Source organism: Heptranchias perlo, chromosome 14, assembly GCF_035084215.1.
Source record: "Heptranchias perlo isolate sHepPer1 chromosome 14, sHepPer1.hap1, whole genome shotgun sequence".
NCBI classification, from domain to species: Eukaryota; Metazoa; Chordata; class Chondrichthyes; order Hexanchiformes; family Hexanchidae; genus Heptranchias; species Heptranchias perlo.
In genome coordinates this window covers 7,588,634-7,610,695 of record NC_090338.1, presented here as the reverse complement: position 1 = coordinate 7,610,695, position 22,062 = coordinate 7,588,634, and the positions used below count along the sequence as shown (strand labels likewise).

Genomic DNA, 22,062 nt, shown 5'->3' with positions numbered 1-22,062 from the left:
TTTAAAAAGATCTTAATTCTTTCCTTTCTTTTTCATTTTTTCCTAGTTTATATTTCTTGTATGTCTTTGAGTTGTCAAAAATCAGATCCTAATATCACGTCTCTGAAATCTTTGCTTATAAATGACACCGTGCAATATTAGTTTAGAAAATGCCTAACTCGTGGCGTTAAATTTCCCTGTCTGCTTTTTAAACTTAGTATCAACCTGTTACGTATAATACAAAAGTGGAGGAAGGCTACAACTTTGCCACAAGAGGATAATGACACCGCTCTCACCAATGACTCAGTAGTTTGTGGGTTCAAGTCCCACTCCAGAGACTTGAGCCCAAAATCCAGGCTGAAACTCCCTGTGCAGTACTGAGGAAGTGCTACACTGTGGGAGGTGCCATCTTTTGGATGAGGTGTTAAACCAAGGCCCCTCCTGCCCTCTCAGGTAGACATAAAAGATCCCACTGCACTATTTTGGCCCTGAGAAGGTGGTGATGGGCCGACTTCTTGAATCGCCACTCTCCAATCTGTAGGGACTGTTCCAGAGTCTATAGAATTTTGGAAGATGATCACCAATGCATCCACTATTTCCAGGGCCACTTCCTTTAGTACTCTGGCTTGTACATTATCAGGCCCTGGGGATGTCAGCCTTTAGCCCCATTAATTTCCCTAGCACTTTTTTTTTTACTGATACTGGTTTCCTTCAGTTCCTCCCTCTCACTAGACCCTTGGTTCCCTAACATTTCTGGCAGGTTATTTGTGTCCTCCTTTGTGAAGACAGAACCAAAGTATGTGTTTAATTGTTCTGCCATTTCTTTGTTCCCCCATTATAATTTCCCCCATTTCTGACTGTAAGGGACCTACATTTGTCTTCACTAATCTTTTTCTCTTGACATATTTATAGAAGCTTTTACAGTCAGTTTTTATGTTCCCTGCTAGTTTACTCTCATACTCTATCTTTCCCCTCTTAATCAATCTCTTTGTTCTCCTTTGCTGAATTCTGAACTGCTCCCAATCCTCAGGCTTGCCGCTTTTTCTGGCAATTTTATATGTCTCCTCTTTGGATCTAATACTATCCCTAATTTCTTTTGTAAGCCACGGTTGAGCCACCTTTCCTGTTTTATTTTTGCGCCAGACAGGAATGAATAATTGTTGTAATTCCTGCACACGTTCTTTAAATACTAGCCAGTGCCTATCCACCATCATCCCTTTTAGTAAAGTTCCCCAATCTATCATAGCCAACTTGCACCTCATACTTCCGTAATTTCCTTTATTTAGATTCAGGACCCTAGTTTCAGACCTGTTGGGCTGATTGGCCTGTTTCTGTGCTGTAGTTTTGATGTAGCTGGATATATGGGTTCTGAGAGACCAGTATCTCCACAGCTGTCAGCACCCGGCTCGCTCAGACAGGAGAACATGAGACTCTCCGTCTGAGGGTCGCAGATTCAAGGGGCTCTTGCTGTGCGTGAATTGGCTGCTGCGTTTCCTACATTGCAACAGTGACTAATTCAAAAAAAGTACTTCATTGGCTGTAAACAGCTTTGGGACATCGTGAGGTCATGAAAGGTGCTATATAAATGCAAGTCTGTCTTTTTTTCTTTCAGGAGACAGTGGGAAAAAATTAGAAGTGGGGGGGGGGGGGGGATGCCAGATTTTCCAATGGGATGAGAAAGAACAAGTTATGTTTTCTTCCGCGCGACAGAGGCACCTTTTTGGAAAAAAAACAATTATAAAATTCTGTTTTATCTTTAATAAAAAAAAATGGGTCACATGCCAAGCTCTTATAATGGAAATCACACACATGTATTTGAAAGTGTCGACTGGAAGAAAAAAATAAAGCACAAGTAGAATCTTCAGAGCACTGCACACACAACAAAAAGTAAACCTAAAAAAAAGGAACATCCCACTGCATTCAAATCATTCTTCAGATACAAATCAGTCACCATCTTACTTTCTGATAAAGTTGGTACATAAATTATTACCTTGAGCCAAGCAAACTGAAAAAAATCTCAGGGCAACCAATTACTTCTCAAATATTTATCCCTTGGACAGCTTGTGATTTTTTGGAAATCTTCAAGCTCCTTCCACATTGCAGTAACAAGGAAACAAAAAAAAAATGTAGGTCATATTATTGATGTATTCCTCCCTCCAGCCCTATTACATTGCTTTTACAGAGGGCCACAGTCCCAATCAATGTTTTGCTTAAAGATAACTCGCAAGAACATTCCCAAGCTGGACTAGAGTGTTGGACACACAAGTCTTTAAGGGAATTGGCAAAAGAACCAGAGGGGAGATGAGGAATTTTTTTTTAAAAATATATAAAACGCGGGGAGTTGTTCTGATCTGGAATGCACTGCCTGAAAGGGCGGTGGAGGCAAATTCAATAGCAACTTTCAAATGGGAACTGGATAAATACTTGAAAAGGAAAAAATTTGCAGGGCTGTGGGGGAAAAGATCCTTTTCTCACCAAGTATCCACGGACGTTGATCGGTCCGATTTCTTTTAACCTCCATCTAACCCAGAGTCGTGGCAGTCAATTGCAGTGCCTCCCCCTGCTTCACCCTGGCTGACGGGGATTCAAAACCCGCTATCTGCTGGTCTACACAGTTCAGTACCACACACACACACACACACACACACACACACATTTATCCACCGAGTCACATGGAGGAGCATCTTGTCAATTTTAGTGGTGCGATGCACTTGTGCAACCAGACATCACAAACATTTCAGTGTTCAAACTTTAAAATGCCTGCGAATATCATTAAAAAATAACATAGCAATGAGTTTGATAGGCTTAGAAAAATTTCTGCAGTTAAAAGGACTTTACAACTTCATTCTTGTGGCTTGCTGCTAATTCTCTCCCTGGCATGTAACTCACTCACAGACACACAAACAACACAATTTTCAATTATCTGAATTGTTAGAGCGCCTGAATTAACTCGGATAGTCAACTGGATAATCAACCATGAGATGCTTAATAAAGGATTTTATACCGTTCACCTGGATCAGAAACAAAGGGAGTTTAAGAACTAGTATTTTTGCACCCCTTAAGATTTCTCCTTTCCAGAGTCGTTGATTGCTATGCCGGTGTTTTAGTCCATGAATGTCAGGAGCCCTCCAGGCACCACACCAATGTGGCCATTTTATCATGTGTCAGCATACGTTCAGCTACAAGGAGCATCACAGCTGAACCTGACACTGTCCACACTGCCGTGCTTTCTGCAAGGATCACTACATAACAATCAAGGGTGGGAAACCCTGCCCGATTGTCCCCTCCCTATCCCATGGGATGCAGAGGCCAGTTGTAGCACCTTGTCCCGGCTGTGATCAAGTACCTCGGTACAGATCAGGAACATAGGAACAGCAGTAGGCCCATTCAGCCCTTCCAGCCTGTGCCGCCATTCAGTTAGATCATGGCCGAACCTGGGACATTCCTTGCCTGTAGGGCAGAGCTACCTGCTCACCGAGCTCATGGGAAGAGCACTGCACTCCATCTTTAACAAAAGTAAACTGAGGTGCAGATCAGGCATTATCTAATCAAACAGTGGAACAGGCTCGAGGCACTGAATGGCCTCCTCCTTCCCCGTCCCTAAAACATGTAACAGCTGAAACCAAAAGCACTGCAACCTTCTGAATGCATTCGAAACTATTTGTGTGAAAAGGCCTTGGAGAAAGGGGTACTTGTAACTGTTCTCAACAGCAGAATCCTTTATTAACAAATACATCTTCATTCACGCTATGCACAATCCCACTCCATTGGGGTGGAGAAGGGGGGGGGGGGGGGGGGAGGGAGACAGAGAAAAAAAGTGGGGAAGGGGAGCAAGGGATAAGAGAAAAGTCAGTCAAAGGATGTCCCGTGTCAGTCCAGTGGGGTCGGTCAGCTGCTCTTCTTCGATGAACCGAAGCCGGAGAATCCCATCACTGCTGCCATCTCGTCATCCTCCTCGAACGTCAGCTCCTCCTCCGCTTTCCGCTTCTTCTCCTTCAGTTTCTCTTTCCTGTATGCCTTAGCTTTTTCTTCCTACAACAACAACAACATCTTGCATTGTGAGGTACCAAGGAGCTCTAGTAAAACTGAAGTCAGTGGGAATCAAGGGGAAAACTCTACAGTGGTTGGAGTCATACTTAGCACAAAGGAAGATGGTAGTGGTCGTTGGAGGCTAATCATCTCAGCCCCAGGACATTGCTGCAGGAGTTCCTCAGGCCAGTGTCCTAGGCCCAACCATTTTCAGCTGCTTCATCAATGACCTTCCCTCCATCATAAGATCAGAAATGGGGATGTTCGCTGATGATTGCACAGTGTTCAGTTCAATTCGCAACCCCTCAGATAATGAAGCAGTGCCATGCCCGCATGCAGCAAGACCTGGACAACATCCAGGCTTGGGCTGATAAGTGGCAAGTAACATTCGCGCCAGACAAGTGCCAGGCAATGACCATCTCCAACAAGAGAGAGTCTAACCACCTCCCCTGGACATTCAACAGCATTACCATTGCCGAATCCTCCACCATCAACATCCTGGGGGTCACCATTTACCAGAAACCTAACTGGACCAGCCATATAAATACTGTGGCTACAAGAGCAGGTCAGAGGCTGGGTATTCTGCGGTGAGTGACTCACCTCCTGACTCCCCAAAGCCTTTCCACCATCTACAAGGCACAAGTCAGGAGTGTGATGGAATACTCTCCACTTGCCTGGATGAGTGCAGCTCCAACAACACTCAAGAAGCTCGACACCATCCAGGACAAAGCTGCCCACTTGATTGGCACCCCATCCACTACCCTAAACATTCACTCCCTTCACCACCGGCGTACTGTGGCTGCAATGTGTACCATCCACAGGATGCAATGCAGCAACTCGCCAAGGCTTCTTCGACAGCACCTCCCAAACCAGCCACCTCCACCACCTAGAAGGACAAGGGCAGCAGGCACACCACCTGCACGTTCCCCTCCAAGTCACACACCATCCCGACTTGGAAATATATCGCCGTTCCTTCATCGTCGCTGGGTCAAAATCCTGGAACTCCCTTCCTAACAGCACTGTGGGAGAACCTTCACCACACAGACTGCAGCGGTTCAAGAAGGCGGCTCACCAAGGCTCAAGGGCAATTAGGGATGGGCAATAAATGCCGGCCTTGCCAGCGACGCCCACATCCAATGAATGAATTTTAAAAAATTATACAGCACCTTTAACGTAGTAAAACGTCCCAAAGGCGCTTCACAGGAGAGAAATCAAGCAAAAATTTGACACCGAGCCACATAAGGAGGTATTAGGATAGTTGACCAAAAACTTGGTCAAAAATTTAGGTTTTAAAGAGCGTCTTAAAAGGAGGAAAGGCAGAGAGGTTTAGGGAGGGAATTTCAGAGCTTAGGGCCTAGACAGCTGAAGGCACGGCCGCCAATGGTGGGCTGAAGGAAATTGGGGATGCGAGAGGCCACAATAAGAGGAGCGCAGAGATTGCAAAGGGTTGTAGGGCTGGAGGAGGTTGCAGAGATAGGGAGGGGTCAGGAAGAGGGATGGAGTCAGGAAAGCTAAGGCACACAGGAAAGGGAAACTGGGTTTGTGGCAGGGACTGAAGACAATGCCTTCGGTCTTCCCAATATTTAGCTGGAGGAAATTTCTGCTGATCCAGTACTGTATGTCGGATCAGCAGCCTGACAAATCAGAGACGGTGGAGGGGTCGAGAGAGGTGGTGGTGAGGTAGAGCTGGGTGTCACCAGTGTACACGTGGAATCTGTTTTTTCGGATGATGTCGGCAAGGGGCAGCATGTAGATGAGAAACAGGAGGGGCCAAGGCTAGATCCCTGGTGGAGTCCAGAGGTAATGGTGAGGGAGCAGAAGAGAAGCCATTGCAGGTGATTCTCTGGCTACGACTGGATAGATAAGAATGGAACCAGGCGAGCACAGTCCCACCCAGCTGGACGAAAGAAGGAAAGGCATTGGAGGAGGATGGTGTGGTCAACCATGTCAAAGGCTGCAGACAGGTAGAGAAGGATGAGGAGGAATAGTATGAAGAGATGGATATAAAAAGGAAAGGTTTCAAAATGCCAGAAATCACAAAACAAAAAAAAACAGGAAATATACAACGGGTCTGAAAGAGAAAAGGCAGGTTAGCACTTCAACATCTGTTGAAGGGTCTCTATTCGAAACATTAATGCAACTTTTCTTTTACAGATGCTGACGTACTGGCTGTGTATTTTGGGTATTTTCTGTGTTCAAAGCAGTATCTTTTCCTGCATATTATTCCAGATCCTCAGGATGCTACTATGCTCCAGTTTCTCTGGCACACTCCCCTCCGGGCACCAACTCATGTTAGGGGGATACAGCTCCACTGCCACCAGCCACACATCGCAGCCCAGTCACCTCTCCTCCCAAATGTCAAGCAAGTTATTCCACTGATGGAGCCATCGCAAAAAATCCCAACCTGGTCTCTGCCCAATTGAGTGAGTGGGCAAAACTGTGGCAGATTGATTTCAATGCTTAAGTGTGAGGTCATCTATTTTGGACCAAAAAAGATTGATCAGAGTATTTTTTAAATGGTGAAAAGCTTGGAACAGTGGAGGTCCAAAGAGATTTAGGGATCCATGTACACATATCACTAAAATGTAGTGGTCAGGTACGAAAAAATAATCAACAAGGCTAATGGAATGTTAGCCTTTATAACTAGAGGGCGAGAATATAAAGGGGAGGAAGTTTTGCTGCAGCTGTACAAAGCCCTGGTTAGACCACATCTGGAATATAGTGTACAGTTCAGGGCACTGTACCTTAGAGAGGATATATTGGCCTTGGAGGGAGTGCAGCGCAGATTCACCAGAATGTTACCAGGGCTCCAAGGGTTAGATTATGAGGAGAGATTACATAAACTAGACTTGTGTTCCCTGGAATATAGAAGATTAAGGGGTGAATTGATTGAGGTTTTTAGGGTTTTGAAAGGAGTTGATAGGGTAGATTGAGAGAAACTTTTTCTGCTGGTGTGTGAGTCCAGGACAAGGGGGCATAACCTTAAAATCAGAGACAGGCCATTCAGGAGAGAAGTTAGGAAACATTTCTTCATGCAAAGGATGATAGAAGTGTGGAACTTTCTCCCACAAAAAGCTGTAGATGCTAGCTCAGTTAATAATTTTAAATCTGAGATCGATAGATTCTTGCTAGCCAAAGGGTATAAAGGGATATGGAGCCAAGGCGGGTGGATGGAGTTAGGATACAGATCAGCCATGATCGCATTGAATGGCAGAACAGGCTCGAGGGGCTAAATGGCCTCCTCCTAATCCTATTCTCTGTGCATGTGCACTTTCCAGGAGGACTCACTGGATGCCAATCAGGAGATGAAACGATGGCAGATTCCTGAGCGAACAAGATTAGCCAACTCAGCACAGAGCAGGGATCGAAGCCAAGACCTCTCTGGTCTGTACAGCTTAGCTCGGCACTGGGCACTTATCAACTGAACCATCGAGGGAGCTCCACAAGACTACTGAGCAACAAAATAAACCTTTCATTATCAAAGAACGGTTAAGATTCAGTTTGAGTAGTCAAGAGTAGGGAACAAAGAAAAGGAAGACTTGCATTTATATAGCACTTTTCACAACTTCAGGACGCCCCAAAGCTCTTTACAGCCAATTAAGTACTTTTTTGATGTGTAGTCACTGTTGTAATGTAGGAAACGCAGCAGCCAATTTGCACACAGCAAGATCCCACAAACAGCAATGTGATAATGACCAGATAATTTGTTTTTTTTTTTAAAGTGATGTTGATTGAGGGATCAATATTGGCCAGAACAACTAACTTTCTCTATTGATATGGCAAAATGATGTAAAATAGCCATACAATTAAGCACCCGAGACAAATGCAACGGAACTGCCCTCATTCCCCAAGAGTCTCACCTCCTCCCTGAGTTCCTTCATGCGCTCCTCAAAATCATACTCCTTTTGTTTTTCCTCAATTTTCTTTTTATTTATCTCAAAACGTTTCTTTACTTGGTCCAGCGTCGAGCGTTCTACCTTCATCGACATGCCCAGGTTCCTTTGGTCTGCAGAGCAAAAATAGTATCGTCAAACCGGGTGTGATAAGAGAATGCTCTGACCCACAGTCACAACTTGCAAGAGCAAAAGTCATACGTTAAGGGGGAATAAGGATTTGTATTAACTACACCCTACTCGTCATCAGTACTGCGTTCAGTTCCGGGCACCGGGACTCAGGAAGGATATACTGGCCTCAGAGGGAGTGCAGCACAGATTCACCAGAATGATATCGGGGCTAAATTACGAGGGCAGGTTGCAGAAACTTGGCTTGTATTCCCTTGAGTTTAGAAGGCTGAGGGGTGATCTAATTGAGGTGTTTAAAATGATAAAAGGATTCAATAGGGCAGACAGAGAGAATATATTTCCTCTGGTGGGGGAGACCAGAACAAGAGGGCGCAACCCTAAAATTAGAGCTAGGCCATTCAGGGGTGATGTCAGGAAGCGCTCCGTCACACAAAGGGTAGTGGAAATCTGGAACTCTCTCCCCTAAAAACTACTGAGGCTGGGGGCCAAGTGAAAATTTCAAAAACTGAGTTTGATAGATCTTTGTTAGGCAAAGATATTAAGGGATATTGAACCAAGGCGGGTAAATGTAGTTAAGATACAGATCAGCATGATCTAACTGAATGGCGGAACAGGCTCGAGGGATTGAATGGCCTATTCCTGTTACTATGTATCTCCTGCATAGCATGATAAAAAGGCAAGGAATTTCCTCAACTCCAGTTTCACTAACTGGCTGTTTTGATTCCCTTAAAAAAGACTTGCATTTATATAGCGCCTTCCACAACCTCAGGACGTCCCAAAGCGCTTTACAGCTAATGAAGTAAAGTTGTAATGTAGGAAACGCAGCAGCCAATTCGCACACAGCAAGGTCCCACAAACAGCAAAGCGATATTGACCAGATAATGTGCTTTAGTGATATTGGCCAAGGGATAAATATTGGCCAGGACACTGGAGAGAACTCCCCTGCGCTTACAGATGGGAAAGTGCCCACCGTAACACAAAGTTCGAACCTTCTAAAGTCCGTATCAATCCACAACCGGACGAGTTAAGCGGTGTGTTCCCTGGAGCACTCTAACTCCGGTGCAAATGCGATGTATTCACACAGAAAGCAGATGGCACAAAATTTCCCATTTCTGACGCTCTGTAGGTTCAGATGCAGCAAATTTAAAAGAAAGAAACAGTTGGCACATTCCTTTATTTAAATATAAATGAAAAAAAAATATGAATCTATATAAAACTGAGCTCAGAGATTTAAATGTTTCTATCACTCCTCCCAGGAATTTCACAAACCATCTTTTGTCACCAGAATGATATCGGGGCTAAATTACGAGGGCAGGTTGCAGAAATTAAAATGCCTGTTGGAGCTATTGAAAGGAATGCCTAATGGGAATGACATTCTGACTATTTTGGACAACACTGTACATTTAAATCTATGGTGGGACACGGGGAGATGGGAACTTATATAAAATTCTGACAAAATTATTTATTTTTTTAAAAATTGTCAATTTAGTGAAAGTGCAGCCTAATTTACACGAGATCCCATGTTCTTTTTCCTGAATTGGAACACACCCCACACTAACGCACTTAATTTCGGCTCAGAGTATAGTCACCCAGGTGCTCACACTAATATAAAAAACCATCTCAAGCCCACGGGATTCGGATTGAGATCTCAATCCACCTCCTGTGCCACCGTAATCACCAGTGAATCGCCCTGCGTCTGATTCGAATGTGATGCCCGAGCCCCCGGAGCTTATCCTGGTTCTGCTGGAATGTGCTTTTCGAACACTGTGGAGATTTAATTCTGCTTCTGATCAGCACTGAGCTGAATCTAATCTCCACTGTGATCGGGTAGCAGATTCTACCAAAACAAAGTAAACCGTCTTCAATGACCTACTCTGCCAGTATGACAAAATACTCCATGCTTAACAAATAGTGGAACGTAAGCCATTTTATCTCAAGACAACACATCAGGTTTCTTTTGGTTTATTCAACGTATCATATACAGCACAGAAGGCGGCCATTCGGCCCATTTTGCCTGTGCCAGCTCTTTGAGAGAGTTTTCCAATTAGTCCCACACCCCTGCTCTTTCCCCATAGCCCATGAATTGTTTCCCTTCAAGTATTTATCCAATTCCCTTTTGAAATTTATTATTGATTCTGGTTCCACCACCCTTTCAGGCAGTGCATTCCAGATCACACGTTGCTTAAAAAAAATTTTTTCCTCATGTCGCCTCTGGTTCTTTTGCCATGTAGAAGTCAGAAAAACAATACATTCCAAGGCAAGTGCTGGATTATCGGATCCGTATGGATTATTGCATATTTATTAAGGGGTAAAACAACTTGGGATCATTCGGTTCTCCAAATCGTGAACTGGAACAAACAGAATAGCCGCTTGTTACCATCCGATGGGCCAGTGATTAAAGGTACTGGCTGGGGTGCTACTAAAACAGACCAGCACGTCCACCTTTGATCCCAGGTGCCTGCAAGGTTAGCTCATTTCAGCATGCTAGAATTGACTTCAGTGCCTGCTTAGTGTGGTGATAGTGGGGGGGTGCGGGGACAGAGATAAAGCTACTGGGATTCATAATCATTTCACAGTTATCCCTGCTAGAAAATGCTCATGGGAGGATAGAGTGAGCACATGATCAGGATTGTTTATCACTCCACTGCCCCATTTTCGCTGTTCTAACAAATTTATCTGGGTTGCGTTCTGTGAAAAAAATGTCACGGAAAACAAGCGTAGCTCGGAGGATTTAATTGACTTTGAAACGTCATGAGGTGGTGCTGCAATGGAATTTTACTGAATCACACTATCCTCAAAAATAAAGACTTGTCCTTCTGCCATGTAGGTTGTACTTGTGACACATTCTGAGCCGTATAACACTAGGGCAAGGTACTGTGAATTCCAGGCCTGGTAGAGGTCGGAGCAATTTGAGGTGATGAATTAAGAGCATTGCACAATGCTGAGTGTATTTTTATTCCCCCCTGTAGTGTACTGTCACCAATGTACCAATCAGACCTGGTGACACCCTGTGTACTGAATAACTTTCTGTATAATTGTGCAGCAGCCAGGTAACACTTAACAGGTTCTCCAAGAAACACAATCAATTATAGTTACACTGCTGTCAGCTGCCACCCGCTCCCGTACTGTTCACTTACGTTTTTTGCCATTGATGTGATCCAAGAAATTGATGGAATCCTTCACCACACAGTCACAGACGTTGCAGTAATATCTGCCGAGAGAAATCACACAAAATAAGCTTTTAAGAAAAAAGGGGACAGTGAAAAAGGATCCCTCTTTCGCTCAGTAATTTAGTTATACTGTCTCATGATCCCTGCTGCATGGATATGTACAAGACTCGTGTGTTCAGTCTATTCTCTCTATTACAACTTGTATGTGGGCCACTATTGATCCATTTAACAGAATTTACCTGGGTTTACCACTGGAATAAAACCTAACTGTATCAGTCTTCTCAGTAAAACTAGAATGCCTCTGGAGTGGGGGCTTGAACCCACTCTCGGGGCCACAAGTGCTCATTTACAGGACTCACATATCCCAATTCCACAATCTGCAAATTATACCTTCAAAAAGAGAAACAGGGAACACAGCGGATCAGTCAGCACCAGCCCGAGAGGTGAAGACTGAGATACAGAGGGAGGAGGGCTGGTGGAAGAGCTCCCCAGGAAGAATCAGCATCCTCAGAAGTGGAAAGAGGGGAGGGAAAAAAAGAACAGGAGAGAGAAACATAGCACCCACCCTCCCATTTCACACTGGGGCGTTGTCTTCGTGATGACGATGGTTTTGCCCAATTTCGATTCCAAATCCACTTTATAATCCCGGTGGCGCAGGAGCTCACGTTTGATTGGTACCGGAGGCTTGGCTGAAACAAAAGCAAAAAGCATTAAGATGTGGAAATGAGCTACGTGTTACTTAGAAATACCTCCTGCAATAAAATTGTTAAGATCGGGCACCGTCCCCTTTGCAGGTTCGGAAATGTACATCTCCAGTCCTACGTTTCTCTGCAAATTTCTTAACATGATTAAACTGAAATAGACAATTGTGAAGAAGCACACACAGCATTCCTTCATTCAAAGTTATTCTTTGAAATAACTATAAATTTATTTTTGCATAGAAACATTTCAGCGATTCTCAAGATGCTGGAAATCTGAAATTAAAACGGAAAAGTAGGAATTTGCAGATAGAATCTTACTGCACAGGCGGCCATTGGGCCTGTCGTGCCTGTGCCGGCTCTTTGAAAGAGTTCTCCAATTTAGTCCCACACCCCAGCTTTTTCCCCATAACCCTGCAAATCAGTCCTCTTCAAGTACATGTCCAATTCTTTTGCAAGATCAGTCAGCATCTGAGAAGATAGGCTAACGTTTCAGAGGAAGGACGTGTACATCACAGTCACAGTTTCAATGAAGGATCATAGAATAGAATCATACAGCACAGGAGGAGGCCATTCAGCCCATCATGCCTGTGCTGGCTCTTTGAAAGAACTATCCAATTAGTCCCACTCCTCCTGCTCTTTCCCCATAGCCGTGCAAATTTTTCCTTTTCAAGTACAAGTGTATATCCAATTCCCTTTTGAAAGTTACTAATGAATCTGCTTCCACCACCATTTCAGGCAGTGCAATCCAGATCGTAGCAACTCGCTGCGCAAAAAGAATTCTCATCTCCCCTCTGTTTTTTTTTTGTCAATTATCTTAAATCTGTGTCCTTTGGTTACTGACCCTCCTGCCAGTGGAAATAGTTTCTTCGTATCTACTCTATCAAAGCCCATCATAATTTTGAACACCTCTATTAAATCTCCCCTTATCCTTCTCCGCTCTGAGAACAACCCCAGTTTCTCCAGTCTCTCCACATAACTGAAGTTCCCCATCCCTGGTACCAGTCTAGCAAATCTCGTCTGCACCTTCTCTAAGGCCTTAACATCCTTCCTAAGTGTCTTGGCCAAAATGTTAAACCAGCCTTCTCCTTCAGGTTCTGACTAACTGCTGTTATTTTGGAAGATATAATTTGCAGATTGGAATTTGGATTAGAGCAGAGGTTAAAGGGATTATTTAATAGAGATGTTCAAAATCATGAAGGGTTTTGACAGGGTAAATGAGGAGAAAATGTTTCCAATGGCAGACAGGTCGGTAACTAGAGGACACAAATTTAATGTAATTGGCAAAAGAAAGAGAGGTGAGATAAGGAGAATTTTTTTTAGGCAGCGAGTAACAAATCGCATCCCCAATTTCTTTCACTCCACCACCGGCGGCCGTGTCTGCAGCTGCCTAGGCCCTAAGCTCTTTAATTCCCTCCCTAAACCTCTCCACCTCTCTCTCCTCCTTTAAGACGCTCCTTAAAACCAACAACTTTGACCAAGCTTTTTGATCACCTGTCCTAAAATCTCCTTACGTGGCACGGTGTCAAATTTTGTTCGATAACGCTCCTGTGAAGCGCCTCAGGACATTTTACTATGTTAAAGGAGCTATATAAATGCAAGTTATTGTTATTATCACAAAGCGCACAATTGGCACAAGGGTGTTACGATGTGAGTGCGGGGCACAGACTACAAAGTTGCAGCCTTACCTCTGACCCACGCTCGTGCCTAGTGAGGCTCAGTGACAGCCGCTGAACCACGCAGTCACTGCAGGGTCTTTGACCGTGTTGGGGCATCAGAGCCGAACCTGATCCTGTCCTGGCTGGACCCCGCACTCTCACAAATTCCACCTCGGGTCACTGGATATCAATCAGGAGCAGGAGCAACCAAACCGACTTTCCTCCCTGCCCAGTCAAAGGGGCGCTGAAGCAGAAATGCAGCATTCCTACTGCTGCCCCATCGGCCTCACCTGGGAACTTCCTGAGCGCATCTGCTCTATGGTGGGGGGGGGGGGTTCACATATATAAATCTTTGAAGGTGGCAGGACAAGTTGAGAAGGCTGCTAAAAAAGTATATGGAATCCTTGACTTTATAAACAGAGGGATAGAGTACAAAAGCAAGGAAGTTATGCTAAACCTTTATAAATAACATAAGAAATGGGAGCAGAGTAGGCCATAATGGCCCCTCGAACCCGCTCCCCCATTCAATCAGGTCATGCCTGATCTTCTACCTCTACTCCACTTTCCCGCCCTATCCCCATATCCCTTGATTCCCTTAGTGCCCAAAAATCTATCGATCTCAGTCCTGAATATACTCAACCACTGACTGGTTAGTTACTCGCTGCATAAATCACTGGTTAGACCTCAGCTGCAGTATTGTGTCCAATTCTGGGCATCGCACTTTAGGAAGGATGTCAAGGCCTTGCAGAGGATGCAGAGGAGTTTTACCAGAATGGTACCAGGGATGAGGGACTTCAGTTATGTGGAGAGACTGGAGAAGCTGAGATTGTTCTCTTTAGAGCAGAGATGGATAAGAGGCGATTTAACAGAGGTGTTCAAATTTATGAGGGGTTTTGATAAGAATAAATAAGGAGAAAGTGTTTCCACTGGCGGTAAGGTCAGTAACCAGAGGATATAGATTTAAGATAATTGGCAAAAGAACCGAGGGTGGGGGGGGGGTGGGGGAGGGTGAGATGAGGAGAATTTTTTTTTAACACAGCGAGTTGTTACAATCTGGAATGCGCTGCCTGAAAGGGCGGTGGAAGCAGATTCAATAGTAACTTTCAAAAGGGAAGTGGATAAATACTTGAAAAAAGGAATAATTCACAGGGCTATGGCGAAAGAGCAGGGGAGTGCGACCAATTGGTAACTCTTTCAGGGAGCTGGCAAAGGCATGATGGGCCAAATGGCCTCCTTCTGTGCCCGCATTTTAAGATCGGGTGGATGCGGTAAGGATGTTCCCAAGGATGGGCGAAACTAGAACTAGGGGGCATACTCTTAGAATAAGGAGCTGCTCTTTCAAAACTGAGATGAGGAGAAACTTCTTCACTCAGAGGGTAGTAGGTCTGTGGAATTTGCTGCCCCAGGAAGCTGTGGAAGCTACATCATTAAATAAATTTAAAACAGAAATAGACAGTTTCCTAGAAGTAAAGGGAATTAGGGGTTACGGGGAGCGGGCAGGAAATTGGACATGAATTTAGATTTGAGGTTAGGATCAGATCAGCCATGATCTTATTGAATGGCGGAGCAGGCTCGAGGGGCCGATTGGCCTACTCCTGCTCCTATTTCTTATGTTCTTATATAATTCTATGATTCTAAGTGACTAAATTTGCTAAATACCTAATTGATTTTGCTTTTCAAAAAAATGACAAAAACACAAAAATAAATCAGAACCCTAAATGTTCATTTACTAAGTTTTAATTCCCTCTATATTTTACATGCCTTCACACTCTTTAGTTGCATATTATCCTATCAGATGTGTATACTACTCTTCCCCCCATTATATATCAAGAGATGATCTTAATTTGAAATTCTCTTTTAAATTTTTTTGCGCAGCAGGTTGATGTGATCTGGAATGCACTGCCTGAAAGGGTGCTGGAAGCAGATTCAATAGTAACTTTCAAAAGGGAATTGGATAAATACTTGAAGGGAAAAAATTTACAGGGCTATGGGACTAATTGGATAGCTCTTTCAAAGAGTCGGCACAGGCATGATGGGCTGAGTAGCCTCCTCCTGTGCTGTACCTATGACATTTTTTTATCCTCCTCCGTTTTCTCGAGGCACTTGCCCTCGTTATATTTTCTCAATCATTAAAATGCAGCTTTGCCTACACACTCTCACACTTTTATCTTCCTTTGCCCGTTCAATCATTGAACTATCTGCTTTAGGGTCGAAAGCAAAGCCCTGGCTCATACATTTGGCATGCGCGATCCCGTTCCCTGCAGCTGTTCATTACAAACTAACATGTCGAGTGCTTTAACATTGCACTGCCTGCGAGGTTGAATGGTCCCGATGCTGTATTGAAGAAACCAGGGAATAAAATAAATTGGGCTGTGTCTGAAAGTTTAAAAAAAACAGAAAAAACATATGTAAAATGTCACAACATCTTAAACTTTAATGGGTAAAGGCACTGCGTGTTGTGGCACTAAGCTACGCGGGCCAGAAGGTCAATACCCGGACTGGCCAAGTTCAACCAGGGTGGCAGTGGGAGACTACACAGACTAAGCAGCTGGGGGTACACAAACAGCCAGGGTCCTCACTATTCCATGGCCCCTGCTGCGAAAATACATGTATGTGGACATCACTTGAGAACAGGATGACAGGCCATTTCCCATGTAGATAAGGGAGTGCTATACCTCTGTGGAAGCATCACATGTGCACCAGATCCTGTCCTGCAGCTGCCCACCTGCAACCTCAGCTGAGATCAGTGAACTCAGCACAGAAAGGGGAGCAAACTGGGGTGTTCCTGCCCAGTAAGACTCAGATACTCACTGTATAAACTCACTGAGGGATCAGAGGACTGACTCCTTTTGTTACATTTAGTGACTAAGAACTCTTCGCAGAACTGATAGTCAGAACATGCTTAGACTTTGGAAATTAATAAAATACAGTAACATTCTGAATTCCCAAACTCCAGGATTACGTTCAAAGGGATTACCACCATGTATCAACAAGATTTTAATAGCTGTACAGCAGCAATATTACAAAATAATCCAAGTTTGTACTAAAGAAATTCTGAAAGGGCATCCTCAAACATCTCAAAGGGAAAAATTAAAATACACCATTATTTATTTTGCTTTTGCAAATTTAAATTTGATGCCATCAAAATTTGCTATAACTTTAAATATACTCCCTACTAAACGAATGGGAAACAAAGTGCAAAACTTCCTGTGTGCTGCTAACACAGCAGCATTAAGAGTACATTTTAAGCGACAGAATCACTGCACACTCCGCGCGCCTTGAGATTTTCCAACGAGTATTAAACTATTTTAAAATAAAAGAGTTAACACCAGCGTTAAAACGACACCAATCGGAAAATACAGGCTACTGCCTTTCGGTGGGGGGGGTGAAATCTTCATGCCAGGACATTGACTCACCATCTCGCTTCTCTCTTTCTTCCTGCAACCGTTTCTGCGCCAACTTTTCGTACTCATCCTTGTCCCACTTCTTGCGGAAGTCCATATTTTTCGTCTGCAGGGTGAGGACAGGTGGGTTAAAAATAAAAACTGGGAAAACCACGCTCTAATCAAAGAGTGAAACAGGAAGCATACGCCCCCAGATACTGCCTGTGTCCCTGCAAGTGAATAAGCGAGTGAGGTAAGCATGCAGAGGGTGGGAAGAGAGGAGAGAGAGAGAGAAAGGAGGAATCCAGTTCAGACGGATGGTGGCAATGTTAAAAAACAACATTTCTTCTTTACGCTATCACTCAGTGGCAGCACCAAGCACTCCGAGATCAGATACATTATCTGTCAAAAGTAAGTTACCCGCGTCAAAATTGAGTTTTTATTCCCCGTTTTCTTTCCCTTGTACCTTACCAGATGACACACCCAGGGTCACAAAACTGCCAGACTTGGTAAGGACGGCAGGTTTCCTTCCCTAAAAGGACATTAGTGAACCAGTTGGGTTTTTACGACAATCTGACAGCTTCATGGACAATTTTAACAGTTTTTTTTATTTACAGATTTTTTTTTTTTTAAAACTGAATTCAAATTCTCTGGATTATTAGTCCAGGCCTCTTGGATTACTAGTTCAGTAACATAACCACTACACCACTGTACCTGTTTCATCAGATCAGTAAGAATGTTCCCATCTGGACACTCGTTTAAAACCAGTGCCAAAAAAAAAGAACCTTTTTTTTATAAAAAAAAGTCTAGTTTGCCTTGACAACATTTAACTCTATCAGGAGCTGTCTGAGTAATACAGCTCGACGAGAGAGAGAATGCAGTAAATAAATAGCTGAAAATGCATCACCATTGAATTTACGAGCCGCACTCAAAAACAATATTGCACATTCTGCTTCCCCGGGTTGAGCCTGTATCCAGTCGTGGCCTGCGTACTTTGGAAAGTCATAAGGATGTTTGCAGTCAAACTAATCCTTCCCTGAAATCAACTAGATTGTTATTTGTTTCAGACTGAACCGCACCATACAAATGTCCTGATTTTACTGGACAATTTCCAAATCCAACTGCAAAGCTGCATTCCTGAATTTTAGAACATGGCTCACACATTCTTCCCAAGCCCCCACGAAAAATTCCCGTATGGTTCTCCTACCAGGATCGCCCGAGGCAGATGAAACAACTGACTTACACGTTCGTCCTAAAACTTCTGACTTACGGGAGTCGAGGGGATCAAATCTGGAATGTGATGGATTGTTTTTTCACACTTCTGTGTCAAAGATATCAGCACTTAATGAATTCTGATGTTCCACAGCTCAAATCAGCGAGCTGTACACCATCTAAATACAAGGTGTTAAAACCATTCGATTGAGAGGCGTGGTGGGGAGGAGGGGGGAGAAAGCAAAATCTCAACATAATGCCACATGATTTGGCTTTTCCTTGCAATTAATGGACAGAGTGCTATATATTTACAGGTAAACTCGAGCATTCTTTCCCTTCCTAAGAAAAATCCTCTCTTTTCGAACTGATATCAGGACTCGTTATTGGAGTCTCCCCAATTTTGGTTGCAATTATATTTTTAACATGGATAAATTTGGCCATTTATTCACTTACATATTGAGGGCTTTTTTTTTTTAACTGTGGGATCTTGCCAAGCACAAATCCGCTGCCATATTTGTCTACATGACAACAGTAATTAATTGGCTGTGAAGCACTTTGGGGCATGCGGAGGACATGAAAGGAGCTATATAATGTAAGTTTGTTCTTTCTGTAAATATGTAATCAATAACAACGCATGAGATTCATTCGAACCACACAATTCTGAAAATATTCAATTATTTGCCTATTCATAACACAGAATTACCTAGTACAGAAACAAGCCATTCGGCCCGACAGGTCTATCAGTGTTCATGCTCCACACAAGTCTTCTCCCACCTTACCAGCATCACTTTCTATTCCTTTCTCCTTCATGTGTTTATCTAGTTTCCCCTTAAATGCATCTAATGCAATTCACCTCAACTACACCCTGTGGTAGCGAGTTCCACATTCTAACCACTCTTTGGGTAAAGAAGTTTCTCCTGAATGCCTTATTGGATTTATGAGTGACTATCTTATATTTATGACCCCTAGTTCAGGTTCATCGCAAGCGGAAACATCTTCTCTACATCTAACCTATCGAACCCCTTCATAATTTGGAAGACCTCTATCAGGCCACCCCCTCAGCTTTCTCTTTTCCAGAGAAAAGAGCCCCAGCCTGTTCAGCCTTTCCTGATAACATCTCACAAAGAAAACTAATTTTGGCCCTTTCCCATTTATCTCCAGCACCCCTATCTATTGCCTTCCCTCATTTATTTCCCTCCCTCTTCATGCAGCCTCCCTCCCCCTTCGATCACACCTTCTATTCCCCTCCCTTCCTGTGGGCCCCCTCATTTATTGCCCGCTTCCCCCAATTATACCCTTCCCTTCTGGCAGCCCCTCCGAACATCCTTCCTCCCTCAATTAGTACCCCTCCCCCATTTATTGTCCTCCTTCCCTCATTTATTGCCCCTCCTCCCCTCATTTATTGCCCCTCCTTCCCCCACTTATTGCCCCCCTCATTTTTGTCCTCCTTCCCCCTCATTCATTCCCCTCCTCCCACCATTTATTGCCCTCATTCATTGCCCCTCCTTCCCCCTCATTTATTCCCCTCCTTCCCCCTCATTTATTCCCCTCCTTCATTGCCCTCATTCATTCCCCTCCTTCCCCCCCCACCATTCATTGCCCCTCCTTCCCCCTCATTTATTGCCCCTCCTTCCCCCTCATTTATTCCCCTCCTTCCCCCTCATTTATTCCCCTCCTTCCCCCTCATTTATTCCCCTCCTTCCCCCTCATTTATTCCCCTCCTTCATTGCCCTCATTTATTCCCCTCCTTCATTGCCCTCATTTATTCCCCTCCTTCATTGCCCTCATTTATTCCCCTCCTTCATTGCCCTCATTCATTCCCCCCCCCACCATTTATTGCCCTCATTCATTGCCCCTCCTTCCCCCTCATATATTGCCCCCTCTGGTCGGTTGATGTTTATTTATTGCGGGGAGGGGGAGGGGAGGGGAGGGTGAGGGGAGGGAGGTTGACTGAGGTCAGGCCGGCGGCCCAGCGGCTGTGGTAACCGGCAGTCCGAGGCTCTCGGCCCGCAGGCCGCCGGATCCCCGGCCCCCGCGCTGAGTTCACTCACCCCGCTCCCGGACGCCATCCTCGCCCCGTTCCTCCCTCCCGGCCGCAGAAACAGTCGCGGGGATCCCGCCTGGCCGCCGTGAACCCCGAGGAGGATCCAACACCAACGACACCCTGAAACAGGCAAGAGGTTACCTGCGAGTGGGAGGCCCTGTCAGTAAACAACAGCACCCCCTATAGGACTGGGAGGACCTAATAGTATAAGATATTGCTACAAAATATTGGCGCCTGTAAAAGAAACGTGGCAAGGAGCTGTGACTGCAAGTTACATCCCAGGAGTGCATAATAATATATAGGGACATAAGAAATAGGAATAGGCCGGATGGCCCCTCGAGCCTGCTCCGCCATTCAATAAGATCATGGCTGATCTTCTACCTCAACTCCACTTTCCCGCCCTATCCCCATGTCCCTTGACTCCCTTAGTGTCCAAAAATCTATCGATCTCAGTCTTGAATGTACTCAACGACTAATCAGCTCTCATTCTTCTAAACTCCAGAGAATATAGGCTCATTCTACTCAATCTCCCCTCACAGGACAGCCCTCTCACCCCAGGAATCAATCTAGTGAACCTTTGTGGCACCGCCTCTAAGGCAAGTATATCCTTCCTTAAGTAAGGAGACCAAAACTGTACACACTACTCCAGATGTGTTCTCACCAGAAAATCTTAGAATCGTAGAAAATTTACAGTGCAGAAGGAGGCCATTTGGCCCATTGTGTCCATGCCGGCTGAGAAATGAGCCACCCAGCCTAATCCCGCTTTCCCGCAATTGGTCCGTAGCCTTGCAGGTCACGGTTCTTCAGGTGCACATCCAGGTATTTTTTATATGTGATTAGGGTTTCTGCCTCTACCACCCTCACAGGCAGTGAGTTCCAGATCCCCACCACCCTTTGGGTGAAAACATCTTTCCTCATTTCTGCTCTAATCCTTCTACCAATCACTTTAAATCCATGCCCCCTGGTTATTGACCCCTCCGCTAAGGGAAATAGGTCCTTCCCATCCACTCTATTTAGGCCCCTCATAATTTTGTACACCTCAATCAAATCACCCCTCAGCCTCCTCTGTTCCAAGGAAAACAACCCCAGCCTATCCAATCTGCCATCATAGCTAAAATTCTCCAGTCCTGGCAACATCCTAGTAAATCTCCTCTGCACCCTCTCTAGTGCATTTAAATCCTTCCAGTAATGTGGTGACCAGAACTGTGCGCAGTACTCAAACTGTGACCTAACTAGTGATTTATACAGTTCCAGCATAACATCCCTGCTTTTATATTCTATGCCTCGGCTAATAGAGGAAAGTATTCCATATGCCTTCTTATCCACCTTATCTACCTGTCCTGCTACCTTTAGGGATCTAAGGACATGAACTCCAAGGTCCCTCACTTCCTCTACACCTCTCAGTATCCTCCCATTTATTGTGTATTCCCTTGCCTTGTTTGCTCTCCCCAAATGCATTACCTCACACTTCTCCGGATTGAACTCCATTTGCCACTTTTCGGCCCATCTGACCAGTCCATATCTTCCTGCAGTCTACAGCTTTCCTCCTCACTATCAACCACACGGCCTATCTTTGAGTCATCTGCAAATTTCTCAATCATGCCCCCTACGTTTAAGTCCAAATCATTAATGTATACCACAAAGAGTAAAGGACCTAGTACCGAGCCCTGCGGCACCCGACTGGAAACAGCCTCCCAGTTGCAAAAACACCCATCGACCATTACCCTTTGCTTTCTGCCACTGAGCCAATTTTGGATCCAATTTGCCACATTCCCTTGGATCCCATGAGCCTTTACTTTTTTGACCAATCTGCCATGTGGGACCTTGTCAAAAGCCTTCCTAAAATCCATGTAGACAACATCAATTG

The 22,062-nt window shown here is 44.5% G+C and overlaps 1 protein-coding gene across 2 annotated transcripts; it reads right to left on the bottom strand.

Moving 5' to 3' along the window:
* Positions 1-1,722: 1,722 nt before the first annotated feature.
* On the bottom strand, positions 1,723-20,326 carry zmat2 (zinc finger, matrin-type 2). 2 transcript variants are annotated; one of them, XR_010965622.1, is made up of 7 exons: positions 20,203-20,326; positions 16,973-17,066; positions 11,766-11,889; positions 11,168-11,241; positions 7,869-8,014; positions 2,095-4,011; positions 1,723-2,058 (listed from the first exon to the last, which is right to left on the bottom strand). XR_010965622.1 is itself a non-coding variant. In XM_067996010.1 (6 exons), the coding sequence occupies exons 1-6, from the start codon at positions 20,218-20,220 to the stop codon at positions 3,868-3,870; spliced, it is 600 nt and encodes a 199-aa protein (XP_067852111.1). In that variant the 5' UTR covers positions 20,221-20,326; the 3' UTR covers positions 2,089-3,867. The 2 variants fall into 2 exon arrangements, 1 of the variants encoding a protein (XP_067852111.1); XM_067996010.1 differs by lacking the exon at positions 1,723-2,058 and having other exon boundaries at positions 2,089-4,011.
* Positions 20,327-22,062: the final 1,736 nt, after the last annotated feature.

Bases quoted from the DNA above. Each gene is read 5' to 3' on its own strand.
- zmat2 (XM_067996010.1), bottom strand. The intron at 8,015-11,167 runs GTAAGTGAACAG...TTTGCTCTGCAG, and splicing joins TCACATCAATGGCAAAAAAC to ACCAAAGGAACCTGGGCATG. The intron at 4,012-7,868 runs GTGAGACTCTTG...TTGTTGTTGTAG, and splicing joins TGAAGGAACTCAGGGAGGAG to GAAGAAAAAGCTAAGGCATA.